This window comes from Planococcus citri, chromosome 2 (genome assembly GCF_950023065.1).
Source record: "Planococcus citri chromosome 2, ihPlaCitr1.1, whole genome shotgun sequence".
NCBI classification, from domain to species: domain Eukaryota; kingdom Metazoa; phylum Arthropoda; class Insecta; order Hemiptera; family Pseudococcidae; genus Planococcus; species Planococcus citri.
The window spans coordinates 63,009,012-63,023,060 of NC_088678.1; the positions used below are offsets into that span (position 1 = coordinate 63,009,012).

A 14,049-nucleotide genomic window follows, 5' to 3' on the forward strand; every position below is an offset into this window, starting at 1 on the left:
GCTGCGGTGGTGAAGGGTGGCAGGGAGGGGAGGGGGTGAAGAGTGCAAACCTGTGTAAAACACGTACACGAGATGTGAAACTCGCGACGACAACAATCATAGTTATGTACTTACGATGAGGATAAGAAATTCTGTGTAGTTCGTTGGACGACGTTGGAAAAGCTCTGGTGGCCAAGGCACCTGAAATGAAGATAAATATCGGGTTCATTATCGGAAGACTGCCACTCCTAGCCCCTCTTCTTCTAGATAATTGGAAACATTTTCCAAGAAAAAAAGGGATTCGAAGGTAGACTTTAGTGTTTTAACTTCTTAAAAAAGATGTCTCGAAAAGAAAAATTCAAGATTTTTCCATTTTTTTGTAGATTTTAAACTCTCTCGCTCAATTCTTAGATTTTACTCATTTACTCGAATATTATGATGACATGAAAAATAACTCGTTTGTTTTGGAAAATGAAATTAATCTAACGTTGGAAGGTCATATCTGATCAAAGGGAATTTAAAATTCAAAGAATTGAGAAGAGAAGAAAGACTCACAGATCAAAAGATGTATTAAAATTAGGCTTTGTTCTTACGAGTATTTCATTTTTTCATTTCCTTAATTTTGAAAATCAACTTCAAATTTTTTCACTAGATGTAGGTACAATTTTTCCAGATTTTTCATCAAAAAATGCCACATTTTCTTGGAAAATAAAAAAAAATATCCTGACCAAAATCCCTATTTTCAGCGAGAGAGGGGTTGGGGAAATTGAGGAAATTGAGGACTTCCTGAAAATTCAGGTTAAAAAAGATGAAAATTTGCATTATGAAATTTCACCCTCCGAAAATTCTTTCAGATTTCTTCCCTCAATTTTTTAAAGCCTAAATGTCTCAAAACACAGACTTTCATTTTTTTTTTTTTTTTTTTTTGTAAACTTCAGTACCTCATTTTATCAGCAAAAATTCCCAACACGTAACACAACACAACAAAATTCGAAAGTAATAGGATAAAATGTCTAGGGGGTTTTCAATTTTGAAAAAGTTTCATTTCAAACTTTGAAATTATCATAAAATTTGGTCAAAAATAAAAATTCTATCCTGCATTAAAAATGCAACGAGTTTCGAACCCCTTAACTTATATTTCCCCAAAAAAAAGGACAAAAAATGCGAATAATTTATCTCGTCTCTCTTTCAACTCCTCATACCTCTTGAACTAACAAACCTTCGTCTCGCAATACAAATATTACCAACCTTCCTTACCTTCCACCACCATTACGAAATTCTTTCAAAATAACGAGCGTGCAATAAACGCAAAGAACACGAGAAAATCAACCAAAAAAAAAAACAAAAAACAAAAAATACGCCAGACAAAATTCCAAGGTTGCGGCAATTTTCAACGTCTCAAATTTTAAATAATCCCTGCGAACTGAAAAAAAAAGTAATTTGGTATCAAACCAACCCAACTCGAAGCGTTTTCTAATGGCACGAAAATTCTTATACATAGGTTTAAATTTCAACCTTTCGTGATTTTTTTTCTTCACTTTTGCGTCTGGTGTGCAGAGTAAGTAGACGAACACGAAACGAAAACTTCGCAAAATGTGTTCCCAATGCAGCAATTTTACCTTGGAATTCTGTTGTTAGATTACATTTCGAGCTATTAATCACGTAGCCGACGTATACGAAAATATATTGAAATCATTTCGAGCGAATTTTTTGCGACTTGAAGGATGGCAAAATGGCGTTTTCAGCGTAAAAAACCGTTCTAGACGTATTACCGTGCAGGACGTAGGACTATAGGTAGGTCTAACGTATACGTATTCAGATTATCAGCATAGAATGTGGTAAAATGAAAAGACGTGTCATCTTGTTGAAAAGGATATTGGTATTTAGTTCTGATACGATGTCATCTTTCGATATGATATTGAATTATTTTTTCCTTACCTGAAACATAGAGAAAAAAAAACAAAAAATTAGATGAAAATTCCATCAAATTATAATAATGATCATTTCATGTAAATATTTACACTAAGAACCTTTGCCAAATCTTGTCAATATTTTAAGGAAATTTTCCAAAACCAACCCTGAACCTTCATCGTATTTTTATTTTTTTTTTCGCCAGTAATTACTAATTACAATCTGTAATTATACAGGCACATGCCAAAAGATAACGATACGATGGCGATACTTAACTTATCCAACACTATCAATAAACCTTTCCTATATTACCCAGTCACGCATGAATACTTAAGTGTACCCCTCATCGATGCAGTTTCCGGAATAACACGATAGGTAGTTGAAAAGGTATAGGTAAAAAAAAGCCACCTATGGTAAAGCAGATCGCAGGGCGTATACCGGAGTTACACGATCGCCTATGGCATGGAAACTCGGTCAAAAACGTATCAATTTTCAATTAACGCCAATTAAAAATAACTTGTTCGCGGTATTATATAATTTCCACCACGTTTTCGCCAACTCGCTATAGGTGCATAGATACTAGATAGATACCAAACCACCTTTCAGACATTATTTTCTGTTAGCACAATGTACTGTACATGGTACCCGCAATGGAAGACCTAAGCACTGGTTAAGTACCTTGTACGAGTACTTCTTCTCTCAGTCTGTCTTTGTCTAAAACGTTAAATTGGAACGATGCTCGGTTACTTCGCTTACGAGAAGAAGAAATATCTTGGTAAGACGACGACACAGCACGACGACCCTTCTTCCTCTTTTGCTTCGTGATTTATACGCGTTCGGCTAGATTATTAAATTTGTAAACAGTTAATTTGTTTGGAAACTCGACACAATGTTAGAAGATTCACCGTTATAATGCGCCGTGTCGCGGAGCGCTAACTTTTAATAAATTAGAGCACGTTGTGCGCTCGCTATGACTCGAGTATCTTTCTGCACAGCGTCGAAGTGGTCGTCGTCGTCGTCGATGTACCTTACCTACTCGTACACTATCGTGTCGAAGAATTGAAAATACGCGCACTTAAGTGCTACGATATCGTTGAGAGAGAAGGGACTCGGTGGTGGTGGAGGGTTATTTTATGTGTGTCAATACAGAGCGGCGATATTATTATTGATGATGATTATCGAATCGAAGAAAAAGTTTTAAATTTATTTAGGAAGCTCTTTTTCTTTTTTTACACGAAGAAATAAAGAAAATAATCGTTCGAATGGATGGTACCACTGAACGAAAAACGTGAAGCGAGTTGAATACCGTAATTTCTTTTCGATAAGTGGATCGTACTTCGAACGATTATAAATTCTTGGCGAGATGAATCAATCGTTATGTAGACGAACGAATTTGTGTTTCGATGAATCTTTCGCGAAAGGGTGACAGTCGAACTGATTCAATATGAATCATATACAAATGAGAAAATCATTCGTGAATGATTGAATCATATTTCTAATGCATCGTTCGCGAACGATTCAATACCGCCTCAAATTGTTCGTCGCAAGCGATCATCGACAGACGAATTCGTTTAAAAATAAGAAAATCGCCCGTGAACGATTCAATTCGATCACATTTTCAATGAATCGTTCGCGAACGACGTACCAAATACATTGGAAAATCCTTCGCCAACAATAACGCATTTTCAAAAAAAAAAACTCGTTCGGGAATGATTTGGTTACATTTAATTTGATCACAATTTCAACGAATCGTTCGCGAACGACGTACCAAATACATTGGAAAATCCTTCGCCGACAATACCTCATTTTCAAAAAAAAAGTCGTTCGGGAACGATTCGGTTATATTCAATTCGATCACATTTTCAACGAATCGTTCGCGAACGACGTACCAAATACATTAGAAGATCCTTCACCGACAGTACCTCATTTTCAAAAAAAAAGTCGTTCGGGAACGATTCGGTTATATTCAATTCGATCACATTTTCAATGAATCGTTCGCGAACGACGTACCAAATACATTAGAAGATCCTTCACCGACAGTACCTCGTTTTCAAAAAAAATTCGTTCGAGAACGATTCGGTCATATTTACATCGAAATATTGTAAATTACACTCAAAATGAAGAAATCGTTCCCAAATATTGAGTCATGTTTTTAATGAATCGTTCGCGAACGATATTAAAGCATATCTCCTAAAAAATTGTTCTGTTCATCTAGAGGTAAATTGTTTTCAAAAAATCAATCCGTTCCAGAACGATTCGATTCAATTGCATTTCAAATGAATCATTCGCGAACGACACACCATCTGAACAAAAAAAAATGTTTGTAGACACTGCATTGTTTTCAAAAATAAGGTCGTTCGCGAACGATTCGTTGAACGATTCATTTTCAACGAATCGTTCGCAAACGACATAACACTTACACTAAAACATGGTTTATTGACAGATGAATCATTTCATGCTCGAGTAAGGAAATCGTTCGCGATCGATTAAATCAAGTTTTGATGGATCGTTCGCGAACGATATAACTCACATTAAAAAATTGATCGCTGGCAAACGAATCGGCTTCAAGATCAGAAAGTAGTTCGCGAACGATTCAAGTCAATCGTATTTTTAATGAATCGTTCGCGAACGATTTATTCAAGCGAAGTAATCATTTTATTTATGGACATACAGGGTGTCTAACAAAATTTCAAAATGAAAAAGTAGGACTTAAGTAGGACTTTTATCAGGACTATCAGCAGGTCATTTTTCGAGCACTTATGGATTTTTTTTAAGGGGGGGGGGAGTAGTAAAAATTTACGTTCAAGTTTTTAGTCAAATTTTTGTAAAAAAATGTTTGCTTTTCTTATGTTTTCAAACACCATTATGATTTTATTCAAACAAGTAAACGCTAAAAATATACTTAATGTTTCACTTCAATTTTTTGTTTTATTTTCTCCTTATCAATTTTTAAAATTGATGAAAACACATCATGTTCGCTTGAAATCAAATTTGATTCGAATTCTTCAATTTTGATTGTAAATATTTCATATTACTAGATACTTATTTGCTTCAAAATTTCAAATTTGAATAGTTAAGTATATTTTGTTGAAAAATTGAAAATGTAAAAAGAAAACCAAATGGGCTCGAGCAAAGCGAGGGCAAAAGCTTTCCAAAAAACAGTATTCCAGGAGGCATAAAAACAATGGTAATCGAGTGATGATTTTTTTTTTTTTAGAAAAATTCAAAATTAGAAAAGAAAAACAAACGGGCCCGAGCGAAGCGAGGGCAAAAGCTCTCGAAAATGAGTACTTTGAGAGGTATAAAACAATGTTTTTTTGGTGTGATGATTTACTTATAAAAGTTTTATTATTTTGCTTCAAAATTTTAAAATTGAAAAAATGATTAAGTATTATTAAAAAAAAATCAAACTTGAAAAAGAAAAGCAATTGAAGACGTCATAACAAAAAGGGGTGTATATGACACATATGTCCTTTTTGAGACGAATCCATATTGTTATTCTTCAGACCTTCCTCTATCATATGAGACCACCCCCACTCCACAAAGTCGAAAAACCAGTGAGCTATCGCCATTTTAAAACTGCGAAGTCGATTAAAAATTTACTTTTTTAGAGATAATGGGTTACTCATGGTGGATTTTGTGTTGTCAACCGTTATTTACCTGGTTTAAATCCAAAAATTTGCTCAAAAACATTTTTAAATCAATAAAAAAACTTGTCTTTTTTGCAATTTTTTTTAACTTAACATAGCGATTTTTTTTCGGAGGTAATGGGTTACTCATGGTTGATTTTGTGTTGTCAACCATTATTTACCTGGTTTAAATCCAAAAATTTGCTCAAAAACATTTTTAAATCAAAAAAAAAATTGGCCAATTTTTCGCTTTAAAAAGGACATATAATTCGAAATGTTTGAGCGCTTACCGCTAACACACAGTTTCCTCCAGACTGACGGTTCATAGCATTTCGTATAGGTAGATAGTGGGAAAATAAGATAAAATCGTCACTGTGTTCAAATATGCACATTTCTAAACTTCACAAGCGCTCAAACTTTCAAACAGTGTTTTCTCAAAACACAACTTTCACACATATGTCCTTTTTGCTATGACGTCTTCAATTACGCCCTATAAAGAAGCGTGGCCAAAAGCTTTCAAAAATTCAATCGTGTTTTCAGAAGTGAAAACAAATAGTTTCTTCATGGAGAGAGAAGTTTATTTTTCTGATTCAAACTTTGAACATTTCTTGAATTTGAACAATACGTTTTTTATGCGAGAAAAGAGGAGCAAATAGCCCGAGCAAAGCGAGGGCAAAAGCTCTCAAAAATGTGCAATTCAAAATCTAAAAAAGTCGACAAATCAGCCCTTTCCTACAAAATTTGTTCAAAATTCTGGGGAAAAAAAGGGGAAAAATTGAAAGTTTTAAAACGTCTAATTGAAAAAAAGTAGGACTTTTGGATTGAAATTGTTGAAAAGTAGGACTTTAGCACGACTAAAAGGACTTTTGAGAAAAAGTAGGACTTCAGTAGGACTTATAGGACCAGTAGGACCTGTTAGACACCCTGACATAAGTAAGAATTATTTTCAAAATAAAAATCGTCCAATTCAAGAACGAGTCAGGCATATTTTTAATGAATCGTTCGCGAACGATTCAGTTACGTTTTTAGTGAATCGCTCGCGAACAACAAGAACAAGATTCATCTTAATCTACCCCAAAAAATTGTCGTCGACATTCGACAAGAGAATCGTTTTCGAATGACGGATTCGTTTTCGCACGATTTAATTACCTGATTTGAATTTTTTAATCAATCGTTCGCGAACTTCATAACACTCACATCCAAAACCATATTCATGCACGTAGGTACGAATTTTCTTCAAGTATAGAAAAGGTCATTCGCGAACCATTTAATCAATTAATGTTTCACGAACGACTGATTCATTCTATTCAAGAATCGTTCCCGAACAAGACAGTAACATTTTACGATTTATGTTATGCATAAAAATAAAACCAACTTGACGGCTTGGTTTCGTTGTTAGCCACATAATTTCGGGCAAAACGTTCGAAAAAAAATGAATCACTGAGGGTACCATGAATCATTCGCGAACAGTTTATTCGTTTTTGATGATTTGATCATGAACGATAAAATCAGGGATGAAAAGCTAGCCGAAAGCTTAAAGCCGAAAGCTGAAAGCCGAGCAGATTTTCGCACTTAGCCAAAAGCTAAAAGTTTGCAAGTTTCATTTTTTCCAAAAGCTAGCCAAAAGTTTCATTCTTTTGGCTTTTTTCAAAGGCTTTTTTGCAGAATTGAATTTTCTAAATTCAGAAGAAACGAAAAAATGAAAAAAATTTCATTCAATTTCATTTTAATGTGATTTACTAAAATGAAAAAAAAACGAAAATAATTCTAGCAATGAATATTCTCCATTATCACTAATTATGAAATCAATGTACCTAATCTAATTTTTAATTCCCTTTTTTTGTAAATTGATGGCATATCAGCTAAAAGTTTGAAGTCAAAAGCTTAAAGCCAAAAGTTTAAAGCTAAAAGCTTAATGAAATATAGCTGAAAGCTGTTGAATTGAAAATATAATATAAGGGAAAGCCATTGGAAGCCGAAAGTTTGGCTAAAGCAAGCCTTAAAAATCAAGATAGCCGAAAGCTAAAGCCAAAAGTTTCAATCTTGAAATTTCAAGCTAAAAGCCAAAAGCTGAAGTTTCATTTTAAGGCTTTTCATCCCTGGATAAAATCACTTTATCAATAAATTACTCTCGAACAATAGCATTATTTTTAAATGATGAGATTTTTTTAAACTGAATTGTTTACATGACTGATTGAAATGATTCACTTGAAGTATTAATGATTCATGTTATGAATCGTTCGTTTAGGAAGGATAAATCATTTTATTTAGAGTAAAGAGCCTCCTGAACGACAGAATCATACTATCATTCATCAACGAATCTTAAAATGGACGAAAAAATCACTTCATCCAGTGAAATTATTTTCAAAAAATAATAATTATAAGTACATATTAACACCAAATTGAGAATATTTTCTTTATTGAATTGTCTGTTAAATGATTAAATCATGAGACTAACAAATCGTAAAAAAAACTATTGAACTTGTTTCTAAAAGAGCACGCATAACAAGTTAGTTTCTTGGATTGAAGATCTCACAGAACCACACATTATTTACGTGCAAAAGACGTGAAAAAAAGATTGAAATTCCAAATTACGTAGGTACAGAAATCTTCGAAGATTTCGGGAAAGAAATTGACACGAAAATTGTTCGAAATGTCGTGAAAATCGTTTAAAAAATTTATACTATAAAAATGGAAAAAAAAACAGATTAGAAAACGATAAAATACTTTTGAATAAATGGGAAATATCTACATAAAAAATGAGCTCAAAATATGGGGGAAAACGATTAAAAACATAGCAACAAAAGTCATCCTAAGTGTTCAAAAAATCATAAGAATTTCTAGAAAGTATATAAAAATTGATTTTATAAATTCTGAAATTAATTCAATAGTATCATAATGTCCAAAACACTTGAGTAAATTTTCATTTAAAATCAACGTTGTTTCCAAAATTAACAATGATGATGAAAAATTTTCAAAAATATTCCAACAAATAATTTTTTTTTGGGGGGGGGGGGGTGTTTACTGTTTGTAATTACTTGATTATTACACCCGTCGTATGAGAATTAAATCGAGTCGGTAAGGTCAAGTTTTTTAATTAGGTCTAAGAATTTTTCAATTTCGGAAGGGTCGTCTGGTATGAATAGGGATCTTTCATCTATTTGTAGGGACTGTCTGTGCTGATGTAAGGAGGGACAGTGAAATAGTAAGTGTTGGACAGATATAAGTTCTGACAGGCAGAACTGACATGTGGGTTTTGGGGCCTTTTCATAGAGGTGATTGTGTGTGATTTTTGTGTGGCCATTTCTCAGTCTGGTTATAATGATTTCTTCAAGTCTGTTCAAGTGGGAGAGGTTTTTCCAAGGATGGACTCATTTTTTATGTTGAAAGAGCTTGTTTGTGGTTTGGAGGGACCAAAAGTTTTGCCATTTCTCAAGTGTGCTTTGGGTGAAGATAGATTTAAGGTCGTCAGCTGTGATAAATATGAGGGGAGAAAGTCTCGAGATCTCAATTTTTTGGGAGGAGAGGGGCAAAAAATACAAAATATTTTATCTACGATTTTCACAAAATTTCAATCTTTGTTGCTCGTAATAATTTTTACAATCACAAATTATGTAACATTTGAAATTTTTCTAGAATTTTCATAACAAATTTTATAAGATTTTAAATCAACAATAAATTTTTGATATTAGTAAGTAGGTAAGGTACCTGCTACCTACTTGAGTCAATTTTTGGGAAATGGAAAAAAAATTAAAATGAGTCTCTTAGAATTTTTAGCTATTTTTACCAAGCTTTACTCACTTTTTGCAATTTTTTTTTAAATCAAATTTTGACCATTTTTTATAATTTTTTAACAGCTTTTTGAATATAACTTTTTTGAATAATTTTGTAAACTTTTAGCCAATCTTATGGCAGTTTTACTGATTTTAGAATTTCAGTAGGTCGCTAACGTTTCGACTGATATCCTCTCTCCTCCCCACCCCTCCCCTTGTTCCAAAACATATCAGCCAACAGACAACCAAATAATTTGAATAAGCAGTAAACATTGATATTGTAAAATACGTTCGCAAACGATTCGTTAAAAATACTCCTCACACGAACGTCTTCATACATCTTCCCTCTTCTGGTAGGTATAATTAAACACCTGTAAAGCTCGATATACGTACGTAAAAACCCCCACTCAAAACATTTCACACTCGCAGCTCACGTATCTTGTAAACAATCCACTCGACATTAAAAAAAGCGAGCCAATTTCAACTGGCAATTTAACACGATGGAAAATCAATCGAACACACGTTTTGCTCGACGTCATCTTTGAATTTCCATAATTCCACCCTTATTATCCGGTCTGTCGGATGTTTACATAGGCAAAAGGGTTAAACACGACACGATGCGATAGTACGAGATACGAGAATCATCATCCCAAGCCAAAATGAGAAGACGCTTTGCCAGCAAGCACAAGCAGAGAGCAGAGAGTCAACGATGCTGATCCGTGTAATTTGATAACGCTTCCTTCTGTGTGTGTATTCGCCTGTTTGGCGGTTCGGTTCGGTTCTTCATTCAGATCCCCGAGGAGAGTTCGAAAACAAGGTTAAATATTCGCAATTTCGCCGTATCATTATCGCTCGCCGCTCGAGCAGGGCAGCACACTGCACAGAGAAGCTAACAACATTCGAGGTGAAACGTCTCGTCGACTTATCGAGAGAAAGTTCCTCATATATACTTGTACGAGGACGATGATGACGAACGAGCAGAGTGAAAAAAAACACCATCTCTTCGTATCGTAAAAAAATTACTAATAGGAGAAGGCTCAGAAGGCGACGAAGACGAAAAAAAAAAGGCTTAAAGTCGAAGAATTGTTATCTACACGACGAAATAAGAATAAAAATCTGCGAGACCGCGTAAAATATTAAGTATTCGCGAATATACGCGTAAAAACTTAAAAAAAAAGAAGAATACGACGAAAAGAAGAAGAAAAAAAAACAAGTACACGTTAAACTCTAGTAAATAGTTTTTCGAAATACGCGAATAAAAAGTCCGAAACAATCACTTATGTTTACCAAGTTTTTACTGGCAATTTTCGTATACGCGAATAGCAATGATTTCCAATTTTCGCGAAAAACTTACAAAATACGCCGTTTTTATAACTTTAAAGCCTTTAAAAAAACACACTAAACATTGTTTATGTTGATAGAATTTCTTCTCTCGCCACTTTTACTCCGAAGTCATCGCCATACGACACAACGCGACCCAAAACGGCCCTTTTTACACATGCCCCCCGAGCGCCTCTCGAAACGTCGAACGCACCCTTCAGCCCCTCAAAAAAAAAGTCCCATAAAACCGACGTTGTCGTCTATTTTGTACCCATCTTCGCTCCATGCATAGTTTTTCTATTCGTCTTCTTCCTCGCTCGTCGTAATATTTCAACGTACCGAGTTTTTCCCGAGTTTTTATTTCGTTATCTGGTATACATTCTTGCTTCCCTTGTCGTCTGTCTTTGCGTGTTTCCTTACATTTTTTTCTCGTTTTTTTTTTTTTTTGCTCGTAAAGCAGTCGTCTTTTGCAAATGCAAACAAATGAGATCGAATGGTCGGTCTGCGAGAAAATATAGCTATATTTTCATATATGTATCTTTAGTACGTAACTAGTATACATATTTGGCCTTCTTTACGATGAAATTGCTGTGTTAAGAGGTTATTTTCGTGTGTCACATAAGGGTAGGGTATTTTTTTATCGAGTTTTATTTTATTTATTGTTGTTGTTATTTTTCGTACTTACATAAAGCATATTTTTCAACGTATCAAAGCAGAATACATACTCGTATTACGCATGAATGACGAATACTCGTAGCCAGTTTCCGATTTCTATCGGTTCTCAAAATGTCGTATACGTAGGTATTTGAAGCAACGAGACGAGGATATTATTAGAAAACAAAAAGTTTTGAACATCGATGAGAAAGATGCTAAAATTTTTTGCTCTTGCTTGATATAACATACTATTAACTCATAGTAAAGGTTTCCAAAGTTTACCTAATTTGATTCTGAAGGGAAAAAACTGTAATACTGGACAAGAAGAGGTCTGGAGGGGAATCCAGAACAAAAATCTATCTGGATAGGTCTATTTATACTGAACAAAATTCAATTTTGCCAATTGTATGTAACTCCTCCAGATTGAGCTTTTTTTTTTTAAGTGCAAATTATTTGGAATTTGAAAAAGGCCTGGTGATAAAATTCCCAGATTTCTTGTTACTCTTCACGTGGATTTTATGGCAAAATCATCGTAATTATGTACTTATTATAAACGAAAAATAAAGTTTACCAAAATTCGTTTCGAAAAAAGAAATCTTCATTTATCGGACAAAATAAAAAAAGTCATTTCTAAAGAAAAGACGAAAGCTTACAAGAAAAAATGCTGATAGATTTTCGAAGAAGCTGAATTTCAAAAAATAAGAATATATTATGAAAATAGGAAGGTCAACGATAATTCTCACCGCCCCCACCTCATACAAAAAAAAAAAATGGATATGGTCTTTTTTCATTCGCATTAAGTTCACTTTGATATCCAATAATAATTTTTCAAGTAATGCGCGAGCTGAAGAATAAAATTCTGATTAAGAGTGTCAAAAATCGATCATCCTTTATTATTGATCTTGTATCTTTCGAATAAATTGATAGTGATCAAAATTTGGCACCCCTGATTTACTCTAACAAGTTCAAAAATTCATTACTAAAAATTTGAGGAAGAATCAAACCATCATATTTAAAACATGAAACTTATATTCTTGAGATTTTATTCAAAAAATAGCGAGCTTTTAATCAAATGAAAAAAATTTCAATTTTTGAGCTTCTGAAATACGGAACAAAAATGACAATTTTTCAAATCATTTTCTTGAAAACAATAGTGTGATGATTTTACAACTTCTCGAAATGGAAAATTAAAATTTCGCCAATTCGGGATTGTATACGTGGGTTTGATAGTTGAATTCCGAAACGAACTTTTGTTCAATATCAAAAAAGGTTCGCAATGATTTTTCTATTTTTTAAGCCAATAAACCAATTATTGCTTTGACAGGAGGTCCAGAATTCAAAGATATTGAAATTTCACTCGTCAGAATAATTATCTCGAAATTTCTAAACATTGGAAACAAACACTGAATGAAACGTAATAATTCAGACGTAGCTCAAAAATTTGTGAAAATTACAACAAAAAATCAAAAAAAAAAATTGGTCAAAACTTGACAAAAACAAGATCAAAATTATTTCAAAAATCTTAAAGGTGATCTCAGGTCACAATGAAAATCGTTTTGGAAATTTATAATCAAAAACTTGGAAACCGATAACTCTGCAGAAAGAAAAAAATATATAAAAAAATGAGCACAATTTTTCATGTTATTGTTTGCGAAAAAAATAAAATAAAATAAAATCGATTCAATTCAATTCAATTCAATTCAATTCAAAAGCTTCATATGTTATGAAAATTCTTCTAAAATTCGAGCAAATTATTTTTAGTGTTATAAAAATGACCGTACATTGAACTGAGAGTTCAACACTAAAATAAACTAAAGTCTCAAACTTTGCTCAAAAATTCGCAAAAGTTGAGAAAAAATCACAATTAGTTTTAAAAAAATCATCGTTAGTATAAAAAAAAAAAAAAACACAGAAAATTATCAAAAAAATTCTCAATAGTTGTTCAAAAAAAATCACAAAAACTGTTTAAAATGGAGAAATATAAAAAAAGTAAGTTGAATAAAAAAATAATTGAAAAAGCTCCAAAAACGTTCAAACTGTTGTGAAAAAAGCTTCAAGTTGAAAAAATTTTCTGAAAAACTAATGCATAGGTACTTACCTACAACTTTTAAAAATGATTTTTAAAAATTTTATCAAGTTTTTTTTACACCCACATGAGTCATATTTAAAGATTTTAATCAAATTTTCGCCTATTTCAGACAACATTCGAATACAAATTAAGTACAATTTTTATGATATTCAAAATGCACTAAGATTTTTTAAGGCTATTTTCAAGAAATTATCAACCATTTTCCATCATATTTCCGCCACTTTCTACACCCTTTCCAATTTTTGTCAACATTCAAAATCATTTGAATCGCATTTCAACGACTTGAAAAGAATTTAAGGAAAATTTCATGCAACATTTCTCAAACAAATTTTCTGAAAAATGTTGGTAAAAAATTTTCAATCAATTTATTGATAGTTATAATATGTACTAATTTCAATAGTTCAACAAACCCAATTTTTCCTGTACTTTTCCTCGAACATTTACACTTACTCAGATTCAAATGTAAAAAAAGAGCTCGATTTGGCTATCATCAAGAGCTTCATTTTTCTAAACGGCGATCGGTGATGGGAGGAAAAGGAGAAACAGAGAAAATTCATAAAACAGTCACACGACTGAGATGGGTCATCTGATTAGGGGATGGGGAGGAAAATATTCCAACCTGATGCTAAACTAAAATCGAGAAATAAAAAATGGACTATAGAATCATTTTTTGAAGTATAAACCGAACATGAGT

The 14,049-nt window shown here is 32.9% G+C and overlaps 1 protein-coding gene across 3 annotated transcripts in view; it reads right to left on the minus strand.

Annotated features, from left to right (window-relative positions):
- LOC135836989 (uncharacterized) overlaps positions 1–14,049 on the minus strand; it is a 321,905-nt gene that overhangs the window by 107,795 nt on the left and 200,061 nt on the right. For 2 of the 3 annotated variants that reach the window (XM_065352089.1, XM_065352090.1), the window contains exon 4: positions 115–180. The exons of the other annotated variant lie outside the window; for it this stretch is intronic. In XM_065352089.1, coding sequence (XP_065208161.1) covers positions 115–180 — 66 coding nt within the window. The remainder of the gene's footprint in view (positions 1–114; positions 181–14,049) is intronic. 3 annotated transcript variants of the gene reach the window in all.